Source organism: Meleagris gallopavo, chromosome 5 (assembly GCF_000146605.3).
Source record: "Meleagris gallopavo isolate NT-WF06-2002-E0010 breed Aviagen turkey brand Nicholas breeding stock chromosome 5, Turkey_5.1, whole genome shotgun sequence".
Lineage (NCBI taxonomy): Eukaryota > Metazoa > Chordata > Aves > Galliformes > Phasianidae > Meleagris > Meleagris gallopavo.
This window is the reverse complement of record NC_015015.2, coordinates 21937877-21962112: the sequence shown is the minus strand read 5'-3', so window position 1 is coordinate 21962112 and position 24236 is coordinate 21937877. Positions and strand designations below refer to the sequence as shown.

At 40.8% G+C, this 24236-nt stretch overlaps 1 protein-coding gene across 1 annotated transcript in view; it reads right to left on the bottom strand.

Moving 5' to 3' along the window:
* The window catches only part of LOC100549929 (PHD finger protein 21A), a 51036-nt gene extending 31846 nt beyond the window's left edge, over positions 1-19190 (bottom strand). Inside the window, exons 1-2 of the mRNA XM_031553443.1 lie at positions 19143-19190; positions 1483-1575 (exon numbers count right to left, since the gene is read on the bottom strand). Of these exons, the coding sequence (XP_031409303.1) occupies positions 1483-1575; positions 19143-19190 (141 nt within the window). The remainder of the gene's footprint in view (positions 1-1482; positions 1576-19142) is intronic.
* Positions 19191-24236: the final 5046 nt, after the last annotated feature.

Here is a 24236-nt window from a genome sequence, read left to right as displayed (position 1 = left end):
GTCAGTAAAAATACCACAGTGGCACTATAGAAATCGTTACACTATTTGGAAGGCTGTGGGGATTACGTGCTTGCTAGCAGTATCAGGAGCGGCTCTGAACAACGTATTCTGAAATTACTTAGCTTAATTACCCAAACCAGCTCGGGCTGCCCCTACACAGGCACCAAGCCCAGGCCATACCTGCTTGCAGCACCTCGCTGCTGCATCCTCCCAGCACCACTGCCAGCTCGGGCCAGGATAACAAGAAAGTCTACTGTGTGGCTTCATACTACATTAAAGCAGCGTTTTAAAATGGTTCCTGTGAGTTATTGGGCTGTTCTTAATCAATCCTGGATGTGGTTTGTGCCCCAAAACTTGCAATCTGCATAGCTGAAATATGCCAGTGTTGGTGTAAAGTCCTGGCCGCACATTTGGTAAAGCCAGGGAGATTGAGGTGACCTAGAAGTACCACAGAATTCTTAAGAAATATTCCCAATAATTGCCATTTCCCTCCCTCGATTTTTAATTGAAGAATATTTAAGCACTGCATTCTTATTGACAACTTCAGAGTTTTAAACTGAGAATAACTCCATTGTAAACACAAAAACATAACACAGCAGCCTTCTGAGTGTCAGAACTCATATTCCTAAGGTAGTTTCTTTTCCTGCAGTGCTACAAATGTGTGAAAAGCATTTGTCTTTCAAGTTTACTGAATTTTCCTCAAAGCCTCTGTTTACATCCAGAATGTGAAAGAAGTTAATAATCACATCCTTTCATCCGAGCTGTATCCTACCCAAAAAATAATTGCTTGTGCTCTGCAATGGTTATGGTCAGGCTGCTTACAAAATCTATTTGCCGAGCTGTGCCCTGTAAGCATACTGCATAATGTAATAGCTCTTGCCGTCTTGACATCTTCATCACTAACTTCATCAAGAACTCTTCATGCCACTGAGTTCACAGAGCCCTACACACCTTATATGACCCCTTCTAAAAAGTAATAAATGTAATCAATACTGTGACATTTAGTGATAGCACTTTCTCATGGCACTTTCATGCCACAGGCCAGATCAAACAGAGCATTAGATTATTTTGGTTTGATTAAGCAGAAAATCTGCCTCTGCATCTCACCGTGCCTCAGTGAGACAAGAAAAGATGTCTTCTCTGTGCTCTTATCAAAAACTTTCTTTTATAGCAATATTTTTCATGATAAAATCCTTGATAAAACTTTAAGCACAACATTATTAGCCAAAAATTATTTCCACGAAATCATTCAATCAATCAATGAAAAAGTACTGTGAGTACAGCAAATTTTAAAATACTAGATCCCCCATTACATTTGGTGACACACTTTCTTTTTTATCCAAGCAACATTCCAAAAAAAACCCCGCACCTATCTAAAGAGGGTCTGTTATTAAACTTCAAAAATCTATAAAAGAGTTGAACATTAAAATCTCCTTAAAAAAGAGAAAGACGTAAAGTACCAAGCAGCCTGACAGTGCATACCTTCAGTATCACAAAACCAGAGCTGATGTGCTTTGAATTTACCAAGTGCCTGCCAGTGACCTGTTTTCCTGCTCCACCGACTCCAGTAGTAAACTATTAAGTGTACCCTGTTCTCTGCTCCCTGCAACGAGTAGGAAATGTTCTCGGGGATTTAGAAGTCGCCAGCTGCTGAGAATGAAATGGTAAGAGAGGATCGGGAGTGGGAAGGCTGGAGGGAATTTCCCTGCCCTGCAATCTCCTTTTCCTGCCTCCCTCCCTCGCACTGCCACTACCCAATGAGAAATGAAAGACCTCTGCTTCTATATAGAGTTTAAAGTTACTCTTTAAACTGCCAGGGGTGTGTGTTTTGAGAGTGGAATTTGGGAGTGGAAGGATTACCAGCAAGGAGAATAATTGTACACTCATCTGCTGATGCATCAGAAAGTTAAAGTAGGAGAATCCGATGATAGAAATCCATGATGCCGTATTTCACAACTGTGAGGAAAAAAATCCATTGTATAATAAAACTGGACGTTACTTCTATTGACAGATTGCGGAAAGGGCTACAGAAATATGTTCATATCTTTAATGGTCACCCTGTATTTGTACAGAACTTTGCATCTTTAGCTGTGCTTGACTCACATTTTTATGAACAAAAAAATCTAAATGAACTAAATTAGAAAAAAATTATTCCCCCTCAAGAAATATGATCAATCTTTCTACTTCTTAAAGTTATCCAAACTGCCATCTGTACATGTTAGTTGAAACAGCCTCCCCTAGGAGAGTGGGGAAAGGGATCGCCTGTGCTCTGTATGGGCACACAGCCACCACCACCAGCAGTGGGACTGAGACTGCCGATGCCTTATTACTGGGCACAAGTATTGAAATGCGCATATTTCTTTCTACAGTTTACTAACCTAACTCATTTTTTCCAAGTTGTTTTTTTGTTTGTTTGTTTCTTTCCTTCTTTCTTTGTGTGTTTGATTAAACACAGACAGCTTAACCCTACCTACCTAGTGAATGGCTGCACCGCCAACACACCAGTAAGTGTCCCAAAGAGTATGTGCTCCACACAGCCCACGTAAAACATGTCTAAAAGCACAACAGAGACAGAAAGACGTATTCTGCATGTCTACATGCCTACCTATTTTGAATGTGAGATTTTTCCATTAGGACAGAAAAACACTTCTCAAAGTTGCTAGAAATAATTCAGAAATGGCTTATGCACATTCTGAAAATAATGTTAGTTCCTTCATTCCTAATGGGGGAGAATGCTTATCAACTTTTCTATTTTATTTAAATTATAGCTAGATTTATAAACGAAAATGACTGGAAATAGCTGCTGTGCCATTCTGTTTTATGCGAGTTCTTGATTGCTTTATTTTCAGTACTGTGTCTTTTACCATTTGCAGCAACACAAGATCAATTAATTTTTGGAAGGGAATGCTGTACCATGAAATGCCTTATGCATCACTGTCTTCTCATTTTAGAATCTCTCCTACTTGCCGCACAAAGTAGGCAACAGACTCTGAACTAGCAGGAACACTACATACGCTACGTTTTCCTTCAGTTTATACATTAACTAAATACAATACTTGCCCCAATACTTTTGTTAACTGAAAGAAACCTGAAAGAACAGCTACAATAATTAAACAGTAAAGCAATTAATGAATGGATAATTAAATATATGACAACAGGCAAAACAGAAAAAGAAAAACAGTTAAGTGGGGTAATTCTAATGTAATTAAGGAGAAATAGAATGCAAGGACGAGGCTTGACAAGGTTTTTTGTTTTGTTTTAGGTTTTTCTGCTTCTCAGAAATACTTCTGAGCACAAACACAAGCTGGTAAAAGGATGTGGGGATCATCTCCACATGAAATGGTCAGAGAAATGAAACAATTACACTGCTGACTACCACATTAGAGGTGCTTAATTTTTATCTTATCTTGCCCATCTCCATATTGACTTCCCCAGTTCATGTATTTCAGGAAAAAAGATTCTCCTTGGGAAAAAAACAAAAACCTAAATTGTGAAGAAACGCAACAAAGGTTCTTTTGAACTTTGATGTAAAGTACGTTTCTATGTCTGACTGAACTTCTCTTCTAGAAGTCTGTAATTTGGACTCATAAACTGTCATGGACTAAAACTTGCTGTACGCAACCACAGCAGAAAAATTACCACAGGAAAACATGTGGGAATGATCTTCTTGGGCAAGTGGCTCACAGCTCTGCAGGGCAGCCAGCAGTTTCAACTAAGCACCTCTAACGGAGATACTGCTGCTTCTCTCCGCTAACCTCTGATTTATCTCATAATGTGACATCTTTTAACGTGAATTTGTCTGAATTAAGTAAACACTGCAGAGGACTATAAACCAGGGAACTTATTTCTTGCTTTACAAATTATCAGCCTCAATAAAACAATCTACTTTTTAATCTGCTACCTCCTAATATTTTTGAATAGCTCAAACAGAAAGGGTAACCACCGAATAATTTTACTGTGTGCTCCTGCACAGTAACGCAGTCCCTACAAGAAAAAATGAATCAGTTTGAGCAGGATTCTTGTGCATCCCACTGCTGTTCCCATGACTGCATCACACCTCCTCTCCTCCTCATGACAGGGAACACACACGGACCATGCACCATCAGAAGTACCAAGCAAAATGACTAACTTTAGATTAGAATAGAATGTAAACTTCTTTTCTATAAGAGGAAGATCTGTATGCTCAGACTATACTATAGGAGAACCTGTTGATTACCTTGATATTGTCAACAGCATCCAATATTTCATTTCCACAGTTTCTTTACAGAGATCATAAACTAACTGCAGAGCTTAGAAATTCAAAAAGAAGGAATAAATACAGAGAAACTTGATACAGAGATACAGAATGAAGTAGACGCTTGTATTAATCCTTTCCAGAACTAGAAAATATGGAAAATATTCCATGAAACTGAATGTTAACAATATAAAACATGTAGAAGTAGTTTTATTCAATTCATTTTGCATGCAGCATGATCAACCTGTTCCAAAGATCAGCTGGCTAAGGGATCCTCTAGGGATGAGAGGAAAAGTTAGTATTTCTTTGGGGATTTATCACAGCTGCTTACGCAGCAGTGAACAGGCTTTTTCCCTTTCAATGCTGTGAACCAAATACTGTTAAGCATGGATTCAGTTAAACCACATCACTACCAATATCGCACAGCAATTCACTATTGAGCAGTCTTTAATAGGCAGAATGAGCTACCAGAGCAAAAAGCTGTAGTTTCATCTCACTCAAGTGAGAAGTTTTTTTTCTGTTTTCTACATTTAAACAGCATGTCAAACAGAGGTGTTCTGCCCAGCCAAACATACCTGCTGTACTCTTCTCTTTAGTTAACCAAGCATGATCAAAAGGAAGAAAAATGCCTGCTTCACAGAAAAGACATGAAATTAAACTAGCACTGCAGACCCAAATCGCTGGTCTTTCATTGTATAAAGGTTTGTGGATCAGTCAACAGTGACTCTCCATGGAAAAAGAAAACACCATCAAAAAAAAGAAAAGAAAAGAAAAGAAAAGAAAAGAAAAGTAAAAGTAGAAGTAAAAGTTCTTGCTTAGTCATTCAATTTAAATGGAAAAGGGAGGGAGGACTTTGCCCCTGCGTTTATCTCAGCGCAAATAATATCTCACTAAGTATGGCTAACAGTACTAAAAAACTGAAGATGTAGTTCTATCTCTTTTAAAAACATTCACAACTTCAGTTTCTATCTAAGGATGCAGAGCTACTGGTGAGAGTCCAAAGGAAAATCACAAATGCAGTTGAAGACCCAACAAACAATGCTGTGCAACATGAGGATTCCTGTGGCTCAGCACATCCTGCTCGTGACATAGAAGGCTGAGCAGAGGCATCTGACTGGGTAGAGATACTTGTATACCAAGAAGACTTCTGAGGATGGGGGAGGGGGCTTTGAGTTTCTCTGAGAAATGTAGAATGATAATTCCATGACTGCAACCTGAAGGTAGACAAATTCAACCTTGAAATAAGATGCAAAGATGGGTCAATGCTGGAAGAGCCTTATATGAGATACAATGGTGTGCCACGGCTTGACATTTTTCAGGACAAAATTTTACAGCTTTCCAAAGGAAATGCTTAATTTAATACGTGTGTACGTATGCTTAATTTAGTACGTGTGTGGGAATCCTGAGAAGCCTTTGCTCATGTCCAGCCTTGACAGGCCACAGGGACAGCACAAGTGCCAGCATTGTTCTCAGCCTGGCAGTGGCCTCACTTCCCTGGCACTGAGACCCCACATAAACACAGTCTTCCCCTTTAGACCCCTTTAGAGTATGAATGTCTCTCCAGAGGCAATAACGACCAGATATAATCAGGGTTGATTTTTCACCTTCTTCTAAAATATAAGAAGCTGGTCACAAGCAGAGAAAAGAAGTTGAGCAACACAAACTAACCTTCCTTTGATGCCTTTCATTGTATGACTTGCTTACACATTCACGTTCTTATTGATTCCAGTCTTGGAATGGGAAAAAAAATTCCCAGGTCGGAACTGCTGGGATGTTATTTTTCCCCTCCACTGCAGTGTAGAATGCGGATTGCCTGCTAGGTTTAATTGGGCAAATTTCCCCACATCAACCTGCTGACATTGCGATGGCCTTCAGAATAACTGGCAACCCAATCTATCACCTGCTCTCTGGCCGTGGAACACAAAAAAAAACTTCGTCTCCTGATAACGAAATCCTAGTCTCGCTGAAGTCAGGAGATGTCACACAGGAGTGCTGAGGTAGAATATAATGGCTTCTAATCACAGGAAGTTAAAGTAGTTATCCCATTTGTCCCTTTTGGTTTTCATGTGTGGCATCTCTCCTCTACTTCCTTTTTAAGAAGGAAGTCTTTTTTAAAAAATCTGCCTGCTAGATGAAAGACAAAAAGTGTCTGACATGCACAGTTGTTTTTAGCAGATGTACATAATAGCTAACAACTAACAGGATCAAGCATAAGCATTTAAATACGTATATAATTTGGTATTAATCTAAAATTTTGGTCAGTTTCTGCAAATCTCAGTAGCTGTTCTGGCTGCTCCCAGAACTTTTTTCTATAAAAGTTTAATCCTACGGGATCTAAATGCCTTAGGAAGGTGCCATTACTCCACTGAGCAACGTAACAGTACTGTGATGAGCATAAAGGAAGAAGTCGCGTGGAACACAAAGATCTTTCTGGCTTTGATGGACACCTCACAGGAAGATGCATTTGAGATATGATATATCAATATGGACAATAAACAGCAAGAAAGAAAGTACTAACAGAGACCACAGAAGGGAACATAAACATTTCTATCCATAAGTTCATACCACTTCTTCACAGTGTGCTTGCTTGTTTGACAGTTATACTGTCATCATTTTAGACTGTTAAACCTCTGCTCTAGGGTTTATAAAAGATCAGAGCACTTGTCACTCTCAGTGCAGGTAGAGGCAGATAGAGTGGTTGAGCAGTTCATTTTTCTTTATAATTACACTCCATTAACCTTCCACATGAGAGCTCCCCCGCGCTTTCATACCAGCAGCGCCAACTGGCTGTGTTTGATAAGGCTCAACAGAGTCTGCAAGACCAGCATGTGGAACAAAAGGAAGACTTCAGCACTGCAGACTTAGCAGAAGCTGGGCTGAAGCCCTGCTAGTGGCAAAAAAATATTCAGCTACATGATACACAGGTGGACAGACACCAGCTTCATCCTACCTGCTTCCTACAACCACACTCCAGATCTCCGTAGGTGCATGAGCTAGTATTTGAATGCCAAATGCAAAGCCAGGGAATTATTCACTATAGGAAACTGAATATTTACCATGCTTTCACCTCACTGCAGAGATCTGCCAAGAGAAATGCATTTGGAGTATTAAAGCATGCAGGGCAATATAAAAGAAGTTGTCATTACATTATAATTAGATCATGTTGGAGTAAGCAAGCAGAGTACAGAGAAGGAAAATTACTTTTGAAATTTAATTTATTTTTATATATTTCAGGTACCTAGGGTTGTTTGCTGTATGTTTTGAAGACCACACCAGTTAACAAAGAGCATTATATTCATCTATAACCTTCTTGATGGTGACCACATAAGTGATAGGCTCTTCTAAAAGAAGAGATTCTTCGATTAATAATGTATTCTATGAGAGTTTTAAACTCAGTGCCAGGAAAGCTATTTTCCATGTGCATTAAGGTAGATTAGCATTTGTGTATACTGAGCAACGGTCTCGGCACATGCTTACACAGATAAAAGGGAAACAAATTTGGAAGGAGGGATTGTAAACAATCTGGAACAGGATCCAAATTAGTTAAAAATAAATGAAACCTTACAAAGTCTGCTCTTTCAAATGACATTCTATGTTATCTACTGGAATTTTTAACTGTCTCAAATGTCTTCATAACATAAAATTGCACACAGAACTGGCCTGTTGAAGTGAGTGATTATGATATTCTTTTTGCTATTTAGGTCCATTATCCTTTCACAACCCGCTTCTGGTGTTTAACATATTGTGATACTGGCATCTGCATGCATCTCCATAAATAAATCTAACTTCTTTCCTACGGTACGTCTCCCAACCTTCAGCTAATATTTTGAAATGATGTGTCGTTTTCTGTGTCTTGGTAACTTTGAAGTGTCTGAAACAAAATCTGCTTATGTTGCAAACCAAACCAAGCTATTAATCCAGCACTGTCCTTGTTCAGAACAGTACAGGGATTTTATCTCAGAGTTCCCCATCAGTACAGATCCCCCATCAGTACAAAGGAAACAGAGGTGATATTTCTCTTAGGAAGTTTAACACTGCTTCTGAAAGCTCTTAACATAAATCCCACTTTTGTTTGCTTGTTTGTTTGAGATTTTGGACCTCCTTTCCCAAATTTTCTTTACCTAAAGACACCAATTCAATCCGTAATGAAACTTAACTTGTGCCACCTAAGCCCGTATAACACGTGACATTAAATCAGAATTAACATAGGTGACTGAGAACATCAGTCCAACACTGTCAAGTTGTTGTGTCTGCCTCAGGAAAGCAGAAGAGTCAGAGGACAGTTACTTCTCTTCAAGACAGATTCGTTCAAAGCGGGAACCGAAGTACTTTTGTAATATTCATTTCTTGGATGAACAATGAAAGCTATGTCTCAGATGCATTTGGTATCAACTAAGAGGTGAGATGAATTTTGTCAGATGTAATTTCTCTACTAAAGATGATGTTCCCTCTCCAACTTAATAAATCTGAAACAATATAATTAGAACATTAAATAAAATTCTATAAAGCATCCATATCTCTTGTTTTTGAAAAAAATGATTCTACAGTGTCTCAGTGCTGTAATGCAACGCACTCAGATTCGAGCTGGGAATAACATTTGCCAGGGCAGTAGCACAGCATTTGAAGGAAGGCAGAATCAACAGTTGAGGCACCACACTTAGTTCCTACTCCCATAAAAAATAATTTTCAGTTTATGCACACAGGAATTGCACTTAATGCCTCTACAACCTGCTCTTTCATCTCTTCTGGTGTACATTTTGGAAGCACTGAGTATTGAGACAGTTCTTAGAACAAAGCACTGCAGAGGTGCTTCTGCTCCCTCGGCCTGTCAGCCGTCAGAGCTACCACCATTTGGAATATGCTCTTTGGACAAGTGGACCAACCTTACCTCCAAAGAGTGCAATATTGCAGCTCATGGGACCTCTTAATAATAAAAACAAACAAAACAACACAACTCTTGACCTGCAAAATGTGCCTCTTCAGAACTTTTCAGCAATATTTACTCTTTTCCCCAATGCCTTTTAGAAAATACTTCAGTAGGAAATACTTTGCTCTACAGTGGCTCATCATTCTCTTTTTACAGAAGATCTGACAAAAAGAATGGAAGTTTTGTTGTTTTGTTATGTCAATGAAGGATATCTTCAGGGCTTTGAGGAGGGCAGATCATTTATCTGCACACACAGAAATATGCAGGCTGGGGCAGGACTCCTAGAACAGAATTACTGAGGTTTTTGATACTGTTTATGTAATAATCTTTGGAAGACTTAAGGACTGTTGAGATCATAAATGTAAATGTGAGAAATCCTCATTAAACTTTGGGAAGAGAATCTCAATCCAAGAGGCTAAAACTCTGTAGATGGGCAGGGGTTGGAGTATTTTTGTTAACAGTTACTTTGTTCAAACTTTACAAAGAGCCCATGAGCGCTACAGATTTAAAATGAACACTAACTAAGCCTTTGATGAATTTGTCTAAAATTCCCCAAGGAGTTTTCTGTCAAAGAGTGGTAAGAAATAGCAAGTAAGCCCTCTTATAATTCTTCTTTATGTGATACAAATATATAATAACTGTGTACTTAGGGAGAGACCAAGACTACTTCTTTGCCTCTGCAGGCCTGTATTACATTTAAAAGGCAAATTAACTTTTTTTTCTTTTTTTTAAAGCTGATGGCAAGGATTAAACGAATACTATATGTATTTGCACATGATGAAGAGTAAGTGTATTTTGAGAGCCTATGCCTGACGTGATATTAATGCAGAGAACATGCAATGTATTGCTGGATGAAGACAGGCTGTACTACAAACCAGTCTGACCAGCTGAACCTGCACTCAGAGGTATCAGAGAGCTGTAGTGAAACAAAGAAATATTACTTGATCGGCCCTAACTCAGCGTTTCTGAATATGTTTGCCAGCAACAGCTCACAACACAGCCCCTCCAAAAGCAGCCTCAGCAAGTCTCCCCTGGGTATTTCCACAGACACCTCACACTGGGCTCTAGGAGCTGTAAAACACAGGGCAGGAGTTTTCCTCCCCATGGTTTTGCACTGATGGATTTTTTTCCCCTCTCTCTCTCTGTCTCTCTCTCTCTCCCTTTTTCTTTTTTTTATTTAAAAGAAACACATGTTGCACTGTTGAGAAAGGCTGAAAGATTACAGCAACCTAGCAACTAAAAGACAGGCTGTTGGGGTGAGCCATCTTGCTTTGTGTCCTCAGCACTGAGAGCTTCCCTCGTAATGGGGTGTCAGGCTTTGTTATTAACCCAGAGAACAAACCTGAAGCAACACTGGCTTTGGCATCAGAGCCTAATTAAAGTTTCATATGCATAACGTGTGCACCTCTTAAATAAAACTAAGCCCTCACAAGACCCACTTTCTCAGATAACCTTTGTAGCACGTGGGACAGAAGGGGAGCTTCAACATTAGACTGAAACCTAATGCCTCAGGTGAGGTGGGCTATGGGGTAGGGGGCCACTGAAGAGAAGAAGCTGAGCACACATTTTCCTTCACCTTACTTCTGAATATAGCAAACCAATGCTGAAATGCAGGGATGTTGTGGGGAAAAAAAGCCTCAGGGTTTTTCTGTTTTCTAACAAATGCTACAGGGCACATATTTGAGAAAATACAGCATCTTTACTTGCTCGTTTTGATAAAACTATCTTCAGCTGTATTTCATCTCGAGTTGGGGCAGGATGTGAGTAGAGGAAAGAAACTTCAAAAATATCTCTCTCTCACACCCCCACACTGTAGAACAGTAAATACATGCAAGGGCATGTGAGGAACTAACGTTACTCTAAAAAGAGAAACACCAAGAGCAAAGTCTGAGAAAAACATTAACCAATGGCAATAAGAATGTCAGTATTTGATAGGTGTTGGAGAAATACAAAAAAAAAGAGAAGACGTAAGATTGAAATGTGCAAACAGCATTACTTGACTTGGCACTGTGCTGGCAGTGGAGTAGAATTTTCACGATAACTGTTTGGAGGACCATATATACATACATTCATACAAAAAACACGTTTAATGCAAACCACATGTGCCAGCCTGCCCAGGAAGACAGTCCCACTGCCACTGATTGCTGGGAAGCTCAGATGCAAAAAATATAAAAACAAGCTCCAAAAAAATCAGGAAACACAGAACAGGGTAAGAAAAAACAGGCTGTCACAAGCACAACATAAAGCTGAGCTGAAAAGTGGCCTAGTCTAGCAAGCAGAAATGACTCTTTTTGCGCTGACAAGCAAAGCTTGCAGGGGAAGCGCTACACCTTGTCAGGTTGCCTTGAACAAAGGGCACCAAACCCCTTGTAAGGTCCCTTCTCCCTGCAGGCCTATGTCCTCTGGGATGTCTGAGGCAGCACAAGGAGTGCTGGGAATACTCATCCAGGATTTTTAGCAAGGTATCAGACAGAGCTACTCAATGAAAAAAGGAACTTCATATGTTCATACTTCATATACACGTACGCAAAAACTGATCAAGAAAATGTGCGATTTAACCCTGCAGACACTCTTAATTGTTTTTCCTGTTTTGTTTCCCTCCACAATTTGCTCATATGCTATGCAGGGCAAAAACCCAGTCTACAAAAATCTTCTGAAATATTTAGCACGTGATAGTGCTATGCAAATAGCAACAATAACTCAGTGGCCTTCTCCTGTTCTGTATATCTATTACGAGCTGCAGGATCACAGCATTTTGCCTCCACATCCCTTGTCTTCCTCTTGCAGTTCACCCGAGCTATGATGCAATGAGAGTTTTTGCTCTGAGCCTTTAACGCGTTCAGCGCAGGTTCTCACACCAAGCAGCTCCCTGAACTGCAGTATCCATCTTCAGCATGAGGCCACCAACTGACTTCCCCCATCAATTTATGGCGGCTCAGAAGCTTGCCCAGTGACCCGCATTGGTTGAGAAGCTGTATAAACAGTGGAGGCACGAAGGCAGCCGCTTTTAGGCCTGCAGCAGCACGCTCAGCATGAACAGCCTGTACGAAGGTTTCTCTCCCACACACAAAATCAAACTGTTCTGTGCCCCTTTGTGCTGACTGAGCCTATCTCTCAGATGACGAGCAAGTTGCTATTTACAAAACGCTTTCTCCAGGCCTTTTTGGGAACTCACAGCCATTGATAACTGGCTGGGCTGGTTGGCACTCAGAGGCCCTGCACCGCTTCTGAGCACACAGCTGGAGTACCCAGGGACGGGCACTGCACACTATCGCTAAACCCATTCCATTCGTTCGGTTGGAATGATCGCTTGGCATTGCTGCTGTTCTGCAAGTGAAACTTCGAGCATGTTTGCCAGAATTATTTCACCATTTTTTCCTTTAAGAGGCCAGAGGATCAGTGAAGAGAAATGGCCAGCCCTGTACACGTGCTCCACAATTGGTTCTTTCAGCCACTTGCAGCACAAACAATTTGCAGCAACACGCTCCCCACCTCCCCATGAGTTAGCAGCCCAATCCAAGACAAACACATCAAGAAAAGAAAAGCTGGGGACAAGATTAACCATGCAAGCTTGCCTTTTTCATGACACTCACATTTTTTCTATTACCCTGTTGCCAGATATTCAAGAGAAAACAAGAGCGTACTCTAACAACTGCTCTGACAGACTGCGAGAGAACAAACCCAGTAAGAAATCTTTCTGTTTGGCTCTTCATAGGGCTCTCTTGCACTCAGAAAACATCACTTTGATGCCCTGTTTGCATGCCATTTCCAACAAGAAGGAGGAGGATGGAGGTCTCTGGTTTCTATGACTACCCAGATGGGCCACAATACAAGATATTTACCAGCGTTGGACTGCAGGGATGCCAGAGCAAATTAAGCTAGAGTTTACATTACTTCACAGAAACTAAAAAGAAAAAAGAAACCCAAACAAAACGGGAACGTCAAAGAAGGATGACATTTCCTCAGAGCATTCCAAAAGATTTCTGAAAGTAGATGATGAAGAAAGGAGAGATATTTCTCTACAAGAATAAAGAATAGCGTCAACACAAACAAACTGAAACCCTAATTTACATGAGTAAATGTTTTCATTAAAACTAGACTACTGGAAAATTACCATCAGACATCAGAAGCAAAAAATAGGTCCCCAAAATAACATGATTTTATTAATTTACTGAACTTATGAATGGGTACATTAGTCACCCCAGCATTTTGCAGGGCTTGTTTAGCTCCATGAGCTGCACTTTGTAACACAACTTGTTTTTCTGCTGCTTACCCCTGCTCTGGCCTTGTACTACATTTTGTCAAAGGCAAAATACCCTATATTCTAATAGAAGAAGTGAAGTTAGTAACAGCATATTCCACCATATTCCACTAGTACTAGCAGAACTGCAAAAGAATGTGATATGTATTCTTTGTGACTTTCTTTGTCAGCTAGTAGAAAGATGGACTTTGCATGTTTCTCAAAGACAGCAGCTTCCCAAGTGCACACCCACTCAGTGCTCTGAAAAGGCAGATGACTGCAATGGGCAAGCAGGTCCAGCAGTGTGAATAAAATGCTTTCTGGAGAAAGAACCTGTAAAAGCTATTAGTAAGCTTTTTGGGTATGACATACATAAATGTGGCCTCCTGTAACAAACCAAGTTAAGAATTTCTTAAATATGTATTTCAAGGCTTGCTATTTTGAAAATGTGTGTATTTTAATCTTCTGACACAAGCTAGGTATTACTCACTGTCTTTCCAAGTTTATTTATTTCTTTCAACCTAACCACAAGGCTGCTAATAGCCTTCATTAAATATGTGATATGTGCAAGGCTCATAGTAAGATGCCTCACCATGGACTTCTAGAGGCTTATGTTCTTTGGGGAGGGGAGAGGCAGACGAGGACAGAAAGGCTTAGCAGCTGTACCTAGTCAAAATAATCCAAAATTAGAGGGACTGTAACATCTCAAATTGGAACACAGAGCTTTAAAAGCTTTACTGAAAACTGCAGGCACTCGCTCTTCACAAACCGCTGCCCTTTTCAGCACCACTAACCAGAAACTTTCACACAGGGCTGGTCAGCCTGCTCTGAACCACAGATCACCCAGAACAGCCAGTGCTTTGTGGAGAGCAACCAGCTCTGTACCTGGGCACTGTGCCTCTATCTAGGCAACTGAGCCTCTCGCCATACCCAGCATAAGAGTCAGCATCTCTCATCAGCACCTTGGTGAGAGAATACCAGGCACTAAAGTGTCCAGAGCTCCTGCAGAATTTGAAGCAGAAGCACTGAGGTGGCTCAGTGCAGCTGAGGAGCAGAGGACCAAAATTATGTACCTGTAATAAAAATTAAAAGATTTGGCAACTCTGCTCAGCTAGTGGGAATTAACTGGAGGTAACTCATTAGCATGGAGGAGGATGGGTAAGGGGTATAGCTGGGCATAACTTCCTTTGAGCTTGAACTACACAGTGGAGACTGTGCAGTCACATCCTGCAACTGCTCCTTGTGTTTATGTGATAAGCACAAGGGATGGCACAATGAAAAAGAAACCTTCCAACATGCTAATGCCTCCTTGAACTGCAACAGTTTAATGGGAAGAACAGAATGAACTGGGAATAAAGGCAAGGAGGAGCTGAGCCTCACTGCAAGGGATGAGGCAGTACTTGGTGTCATGTGGTTAAAGCTACTATAGTTGTAATTTGGTGTAAGTACTAGGAGGATTGGGACAGACATCCAGGCCAGTGGGTTGCTCTCCCAGACTCCACTGCCAATTGCATACCCCAGACATTGCAAAGCACGAGCTTCCACTCTGCAGTGATACGATGTGGAAGCTGTGTTTGCAAATTGCATGGCACCCGCTATTCCACGAGGTCTTTCAGCTGTCAGTTGCAGGCAGCTACAACAATGGAACTGATTGCTGACCCCTGCAAGGAATTTGCTCTTAATAAAAATTGAAAAGAACATGGATAAACACAGAAGTTTTACAGAAATTCAGCAATAAGAATCTGTATTAATGTGGAGTTATAACTGCCTGGTGAAACTTCGTGCTCTTCTCTACTGCCAAATTTAGCGGTATTCAAGTATATGAAATGAAGAAAGTGCTTAGGGCATGCATCCCACGTGCAGTATTTTGTGCTCTTGGAATGATGCTCAGAATACCATCAACCCTAAATTCATGGGGTGGGGCTATTTTAGAGGTAGGAGGGAATGTACCTGCAGTCTTTCAATATCTGAGCTGAACAAAGCACAGGTATTTCCACAAAAGCCATTTACCTATGTTGTTATTCAACTCTTCCAATACTGTAATTTAAAAATAAATCATCGCTTGCCTCCATACAGTCAACAGAAACAGACAGATGGATAGCTGAATCAGTGATGCTTGGCACATGCCCCATCTTCACAAATCCCAGGCAGGTTTCAGACTACTTTTTTGCAAAGTCAGAATTAAAAACCCCTGGTTGACTGCCTAGACAGAACATCTCACCTTTCTCAGCCCTACAGACCCCTCTTTTTCTGCCCCGTTGGTTGGACATATATACCACTGCTGGACACCATAACTTCATTTGTCCATTGTTAAAACAGCAACTACGTTCATCTTCCACGCCGCTGCCAGCAGCAATCTGTTACAAATGCGTACCAGATGCTAACTCAGGCGATACAAAGCAGCACCTCTCCCCTCCCTGACATTCGCTCCGCTCACAACCACCACCCACCTTTTCCACTCTTTTCAATTAAAACTCAGAGAGACTATTCTCAGCCTGGTTTTATCTTGGAAATTGCTGTTTCCGTTTCACATCTATAAAAGGCTTGCATTCCCGATTGGATGCCATTTCTTTGAATCAAAGATATCACCACTACTTACAAACTTGGCCCCGCTGAAATGATTTGTGACAACTCTGCTTGGATATATATGCATCCCTCCTAGTTCGTCATTGACCATTGATACTTCCAGAGGGAAAAGCTTTCATGAAAGCAGGTAATCTCTCCTTTATTGTTAAAGACTGTAAGACTGAAAATCACCTACAAGGATCACTGTACTTGCAGCTTTTCTTGACTTCACGACTGCACCAAAATACAACAAAAATCAGCTGCACGAGAAACCAAAGAATCCTATCAGTCCTGAAAAGCGAGTCAGTTCTATCTGTCCTGAAGATGCACAAACAATAAAGTAAATGGGAGGATCTCTGCTAAATTAACACCCAGTAAAAAACGCATCAAATACATCTGTTTGCTGACTAGGATGAAATTATGAAAAACAGATAACTTTCTCGCTGCTAACAGACTGCTTACAAAAGCAGAGAAAGCAAAAGCATTCACATTCGTAAAACCAAAAGTAGTTAAAAGCAAGTTTTCCCACATCCAAACATTTAAGTGGCTGCATCTGCAAAATGTCTTTTGGACTTGACACGTTTCAGAGGCCTCAAATCGATGCTCACTTATGTGAAGTTTCGGCAACGCGGAGCTAGCAAACCTTTCTGTTCAGACAGCTGAGTACCGCTGCCGGATTTGCTCAAAACCCAGCTGTAGTAGCAAACTGTCGCCTAGCTTCTCTGCTTCCGTGCTTCACCCCCAGCACCACTGCAGGCTGCCGTGCAAATCGAAGGCTTGGCAAGCGGCCGCCACCTAGCGGAGCCCGCCCGGGCCCCGCACAGCTCTGCTGCTGCTCTTCGTGGTTTTGCTCGCTTCTAACTCAACCCGTAAGGGTGATAAAGCAGATCGCACAAGGGCGTTTCTGAAAAAATCAGACACGAAACACGGTTCTAGTACAACAGAAAAAAGACCCGCCCATTCCATCCCTTCAGACAACGTGACAAATCCACATGTTTGATGTGAGGCCCTCAGAACTGGATGTGATTCCAGGAAATCCAAAGCACATTCAAACACTCCTTTAAAAACAGCCACGTTTTGGGGAAAAATACCCACCGATTGCTTTTGTTACTTCTCCCACTATCCCACTGACTCAGTCAAGGGAGAACCGTGCTGAGCACTGAGCTGAGGTCCTTGCTTCAAACCCTTGTAGCCCCCTGGCATTACAACTGAAAGTAATGCCTTTAACACGGTAGCCAACAGCAGAATCTTTTTTCTTTTTCTCCACATGTTCTTTCATAAATACCTGATTTAATTCATCCGAATACTTTCTTTCAAAAAGCATCACTGAAAAAAATGTAGCATAAGCGATTAAGGACATACAGCAGAAGACAGGTGCTGGATATTGCAGTCCCTTCCCATGTGTTGTGATTGCGTCCCACACACCGTATGCTGTGCAGTGTGGAGGCTGACGTTGCCCCACGCTGTGCCCGCAGCTCTCTGGGAGCAGAAGGCCGAGGGCTGCTGGGTCAGCAGGAATTCCCACTGTACAGAACATGCGTTGATTTTTCTTAACTTCACTGCTCTGAGATGAATCTGTGGCCCCCAAACTTTACAAAAGAGCAGTTAAATGCATCCCCTTTCTTTGAGAAATGCTCCAGGACTTCTTTTTAAGTAGGTGTTCTGGCTGTTCACATTGATAAGCAAAAATCAGTCTTTACAGGCTGGAAGAGCTGAGCTACACTGAAATCAGAGATCACGAAGTTTAATAATCTTTTCAGTCTTTTTGCATTCACCAGTTTGGCTTTGAACACTTGAGGAGGAATCTGCTACTAAAACACCTCGATAAAATTAGAGTCACGTGAAGAGGAAATTTAAATAAGGAAAGTGCAAGGAGGAACTTAACTAAAAATAATACTGTAGTAATTAAAGAAAGATGTACCAGAGCACGTGGAATCAAACGGAAATGTAACAACTTTTCTGTCTCATCTTCAGTCAAGGACATCTCTCTGCTTAAAAGCACTTTTTTTTTTTTTAACAAAGCACAGGGAATCAGAAAGAACAGTGCTTTAAAAATGGGAGAACCGGATGTCACACATAATGCTCTGCTAAATTGTTTTCCTGGGTACTGTCAGAAATCACTGATTGAGGAACCACGTTCCATCTTGTTTCAGGAAGCCATTGGTTTTGTTCCAGTGCATTACTGGCTGTCTGAGGTGTTATTAATAATTAAACTTTAAAAATTCTTCATTAGCGTTAACTTTATCTGAAATCTTCCTGACTAATAATTTTAAAGGAAATTAAACAGTAACAATCTGCTAATGACAACCATTACATACAAGAAAGCATTTAATTTGAAAAGGAAGTTACTTCTTGAAAATTCACTTCCCTCAATTCCTACTGAGTAGGAATGACACTACACAAGAAAGGTTTTCAGCTGTCACTTTTTACACCTACGAGCAGCTGAAAAGCAATGGCACTTTACCTACTCCATCTCCCTCTTTGTGCTTCTTTAGATTCCTCTACGCTAATAAAATACAAAGAATAGCAAATAACATCTTGCAGGTGAAACCACTGTATAGAAGCATCAGAAACCTAGCAGGTTGGCTATGTCTGACAGCTCCACAGCCCCCAAACGCCTCATCCTGGCCCAGTGACCACACTAGAACACCTCCATTCCTTATGCAGAGCTTAGCGAGAGCGAACGCAATGGAGATGTACATCACCTGGAGTAAAGGGACAGACCAATTATGCCTAAGAAAGCTCTTATGAAGAAGAATGCCTGAAATCCCATTTGTTTTGCAGGCTTAGGCATCTACCCACGTTACTGCAGCAGTGCTTGGCTGCACATGTCCTTGTAGTTGGAGTACTTGCCCAAAAAGTGACAGATGACATCCATTTCCCTTTTCAGCTGGAGATAATACAAAAGTACATCTCATTTTCCCAAGGCCTGGTTATATGCGAAGCTCGGCCAGAGACACTTGGTATCTCCCCATCTTAGTAGCAACACAGAAAAGAAGCCAAGCTGTACCAGAATGGAGTGAGAAAGCAAGAGGCAGCTGGAAGAGGAGGCAGTTCCCATGAGAGACAACTCTGGTCCCTGCACCAGCAGCTGCTTATTCCAACTTGGCTGATGCTGCCAGCAGATTTCCTACACACAAAACACTACCATACATGTTGCCTCCACTGCTTCTCACACAAAAGGCCACATTCTTCTTCCTGACATCATTTGGCCACCACCACATCTCCCCGGAGCGGCAGAGCCCACATGACACCCTAGGACACGCTGACACCCCCCTGCCAGGGAGCTGCACAGTGGGAGTTTGGCTTCATGGGAGGGCTGCATCCCGAGCCACTGCCGGCAGGAGACAGACATTAGCTACAGGTTCTGGCTGCTTCGTTAGAAGAAATGATTAAGTCAATATTATTCCTAGTTCTTGTTTGGATTCATTTATTAACTTCTGTATCAAATATTTCTGGCATGTTTGTTTTATTTTCCTCCTGAAACACTGTATACAAAGTAATGGGGAAAAAAAAAAAGTGTACAGAGTGTACCGAGGAGAACTGGGTTCTTCTCTAACATCCCCCCCTCTAATAACTCCATAATTCTGCTCTACAGTACCCGTTCTCTGTGAACTACAGGCAGAGGATGATTTTGTAGTAGTATGTGCAGAATTTAAAGCTGTTCAGATATGTCTCAGCCTTTCTTCTTAAAACCATCTCCTACTCTCAGTTGCCTCAGAAAAACAATAGGGAGACTGTTGTTTGGGTATAACTATATCCTACTTCTACAAAACTTTTTTTCCCATTTTTTAAGAAGAGGAAAAAATCCTTCTAGACACTGTCACCCGAGGCAAGAGGGGGTAAATGGTGCATCATAGGCTTCAGTTGCAGCAGAGATGACTAGAGCTCCCCAAACAGTGGCAGTAAACATTTGCACATGAACGTAGATGCTCTGTATAACTTTCTGCAGACAACATGGAAGCAACACGGAAGGGTATCATCCACAGTGGCATGATATTGTACCTCTTTCCTTTTCTCCTTCTCAGATAACCTGCAGGAATCCAAGCCAGCTTCTCAAAGAGATGACAGATTCCAGTAATGGAGCTCAGCACAAGCCCCTGGCAGAAGTTACAAGACTTTTTGTGACATCAGCAAAACGAGCACATATCGTCTGTACCTGCAGCAATAGCTCACCTTCACTGTAAGAGAAGCTCCCTGTGCTACACAAGCACAGGAGAGTACAGTGTAGTTCCAAACCAGACTTTCAGAAGAAAGCAGAATTCCTATTTGAAAGTTTGCTCCTAGAGGGGGATAAAGATGTTTTGAAGGTCAGCAAGGGGTGTTGTGACAGTTCCTGAAGTTTCACCTGGGTACAACCACCCCATATATTAAAGTTCCAGTTCACAAAATACTTCACAAAGTAGCAAGCATGTCCTTAATGATTAAAAAATAATACATTTCCATGGAACGAAGACTATGAGATACACATTATACTGTCAGGGGGTATGTAATTTCTCATTTTAAATAGCTGGCTTTTCCTTTAACTTCCTGTTTATAATAAGAAAAGCTACTTTTCATGTTTTCTACAGTGCTGTAAAGCATTTCTAGTGTCAGCATTCTCATTTACCACGAGAAGCTCTTTCTGATGAGCTCAGGACTTCAGCTTAAAATCAAGTTACATCAAAATGAGCTCAACTGAATGCTAATTAGGGTACCATACACAAACAGGTGTGACAAAACCATGTTGTGACTAAAATGCAAAATTCTAATTCACATCAAGCCCCCACAAGTGTCTTCATTAAAGTCCATCCACTAAAAAAAAAGAAGGCACACACACAAAAACCTGCCAAACATACTGAAATGATAGATTCGTTCACTACAAAAATCATGAGCTGTACAATTATCCTCTTGAAAATCAAACAACAAAATGCCAACTATCGGGTCAATTTAATTCACATATGGAGTTACACATCTGGATGCTGATGGCAAGGCTGTGCTCACACGCCGCTATTATACACTATTATGCTACTGATGACTTTAACCTTTCTGAAGGCTACTCTTTTCTTCAGCCTGCTGATTCAACTGCACCTTGAATAAAACACACGTGGTGCAGGGAAGGAGAGGAGGTAATCTAACGACCAACTGAATAGTAGCAAGAAACCACTACCTACAATGCTGCAGCAAAAGTGTGACGCTGTTGACCTTTGCTTCTAACACACTCCTCACTCCAGGTATTCACATAAGAAAGCGAACATCCACTAGTGACATTATAAACAAAACAGGGTGTACAGACACAAAGAAAACGACTAAACACATTGCTGATGCACTCTGTGATTCCAAACACAAAGATCTGTAGGCACCCCACGTTATCAAGTGCGTTAAAATATAAGGGTACATTTTATCTGTCAGTGCTCACAGGGAAATGAGCACTGTTTAAAACCCCCCAAATTATTTGTTAGTTACATTACCAAACAGGAAAATCTTCATTTAAACAGCCATGGTTTAATCTGCTTGTGAATTTTTACTTCTTTTTAACTTTTTAGAAAAAAAAATAATAAAAGCTGTTCTCACTGGCAGTGAATCTAAGAAACGATGTAAAAGAACAGTCTCTAAAAGTAAGTAGCTCCGATCAAAATAATTTTAAAGTAAAAATATACCTAAGCATCTAAGCATACAATCATTCAAATTATTCACATATAAATTACTATGTTAGAAAAAATCATTATTTCATTTTGCTCGATTTTATTCTTTTACTCTCTTAACAATAATTTGTGCTGAGATAAATACTGCACCAGAACATAGCTTACATATTTTAAGAAAAATCAGTACGTCTAATGAAGGAAAGATCAGTATATTTAATGTGCTGTGTATCTGAGGGGGAAGGGTGTCTACACATGATTTGCATTTGAAACAGACAAATTAAATAGAGAAGGGCCACCTGATAAGACAGAACTGAACTGTTTTTAGCGAATATGCCCTTCAATATTTTAGAATTAGTAGATGTTGTCCTTCCTCACCCACATTTTACTTACAGATTACGACAGAAAACAGTTTCTCTGTTGTTCTTCAGCTCTTTACAAAGTAATTATGCAACTGAATTAACTGAATAAGCATAAATGAAGAAATATGCTCCTTACCTGCAGAAGGGACTACAACTATCATAATTCAACTTAACACATACGCACTAATTCCAGCAGCATACTAAGTGATTTCTATGAGGTTGTTCATTTGAGCTCCTTTAAAATGTCAGAAACAACCTTGTGTTGCTTAACATTATTAAAATTAGAATTATTCAAATTGAAACAGGGCATGACATTGATTTGCAATAATTTTAAGTAGGCACTTTTAAAAAAAGAAGGAATTAAAATTAACAATATTTTTTTCATTTTTAAACTACCAACTACTCGTCGCTTGAATATTACGCCTATATTTACCTATAGGATGAACTATGGAAATACCTAATAAAACACAGTAACACTGCTAGCAATATTTGGGCCTTTATATAATGTTTACAAGCATAATTAATCTTCACAATAACCTTGCAATGTTGGTAGGGAGTAAAGTATTCATTATTCTTTAACTTCACATATGGGAAAACTGAAACAGAGAGACTAATTTAAAAAAAAATAAAAATCAAAAACCAAACAAGTGTAGATCTCCCAAATGCAAAGTCAGGTCCTAAGCAAAAAAAAAAGACTAATTCTAAAGGCACTAAAATCAATAAAAGCAGATGGAGCTCTGTGCCTGTGAAAACCAGTTTTCCTCAGGATTATAACATTAGACATTTGACAGTCTGGGCTAGCATTCTAATTGTATTTTATTAAAAAAAAACTTGTAACATTATTTTCCACAGTTAATGAAACAAGCGTCCAGTTCTGCAGCAAGATTGGCCCATTCTTGTTTCTCAGTTTTCCTGCTGCAGCTTCTAGCACGTGATCTTCCCTTTTTGTAACAGCTTCCAATTAGGAGTGCCTGCCGGGGCTCCGGATACACCAATACTCTGAGGCCTTTATTCAGTACAAGGCAGGACGAAGAACAATACACTCAGTCAGTGCCACTTTTGTGGCATTTGGGCAGCCAGGTGTTAACCCAGGCACACTTTTGCTCTGACTGCAAGCTGATCAGGACAAAGGTGACGCCAAACATGCATAAATGAACACCTCCATGCATGCTTTATGACATACAGAAGGCTGCTGGTATCACGTATTCTGGTTATTCATGGCAGGAAGGAGGACTCTCTACGCTGTGTCATATCTGTTCAGGCTAGTTGACTTCTTAGCAGTACACTGTTGCTCTTACTTTGCCTTCAATTCTACTGAGGGCATGTTTTTTTATGTGTATTTTTTTTTTCCAATATAATTCTTAGCCTGTGAACAGAGTTTCTCTCAGCTGACACCTGACACATTTGACTTTTTGGAACAAAGCCTCACGATATTGCTTTGGGTCAGCACTTTTGCTGAGATGGACTACTTACCTCCCCCTCCCTCTCTTAAACAAAATGTTCGTGAAAATACTGACAAAAGAAGCACTTTACCATAGGTGCTAATTGCAGAGTGGTGAGAGGAAATCTATTTCAACATGCCTTTGGCGTGTGTGAGCACGTGCAAATGAAAAATAGTTGTATGCATCCAGAGCTTGTCTGGCCTTTGTTCCTAGGCTGGAAGAGATCCATTCCAGCGTCACAAAACCCAACCAGAAAGCTCCTGCAGTAGCAGAAAGAGGACACAGGGTGGTGATCAGTGAAGCACGAAGGAGGAGGCAGTGCAGGAAGCCTGACTGGAGGAGGCCGCAGAATGGGGGTGCTGGCTCACACAGCCGTGCCGGGGAGGCTCTAATGGAGCGCACTCCCTTTGAATCTCAGCCAAACACTTAAAAGCATTACCACAGCTGCCTGCACTGTACTACCTTGAGTCTTAGCAGGAGAAGAAAAAATCTGGATCTACACCCCTGGCTCAGCTAACAGGCTCTGCCACTTGCCCCGCTTAGGCCCAGGAGCTCCTGCAAACTGCCAGCACATCTCAGCAGGCTCACACACACACACACAAATGTGTGCAAATACAACCCACGGAGCGGCACGGTAACCAGGAACAAAGCAGGAAAACATCTGGGAGAAGGCACACCTGCAATTCTCGCCACTAATGTAATACTTCAGAGAAATGACATGGGTTGGAAGGCCTTACAAATAAAGCAGGGAAGCTAAAACCTCTGTGCTTACCAAAAAGCCTTTTACCAAATGGAAGAGACTCATAGACAGCATTAAAAAAAAAAAAACCACCTGAAAAAGCACA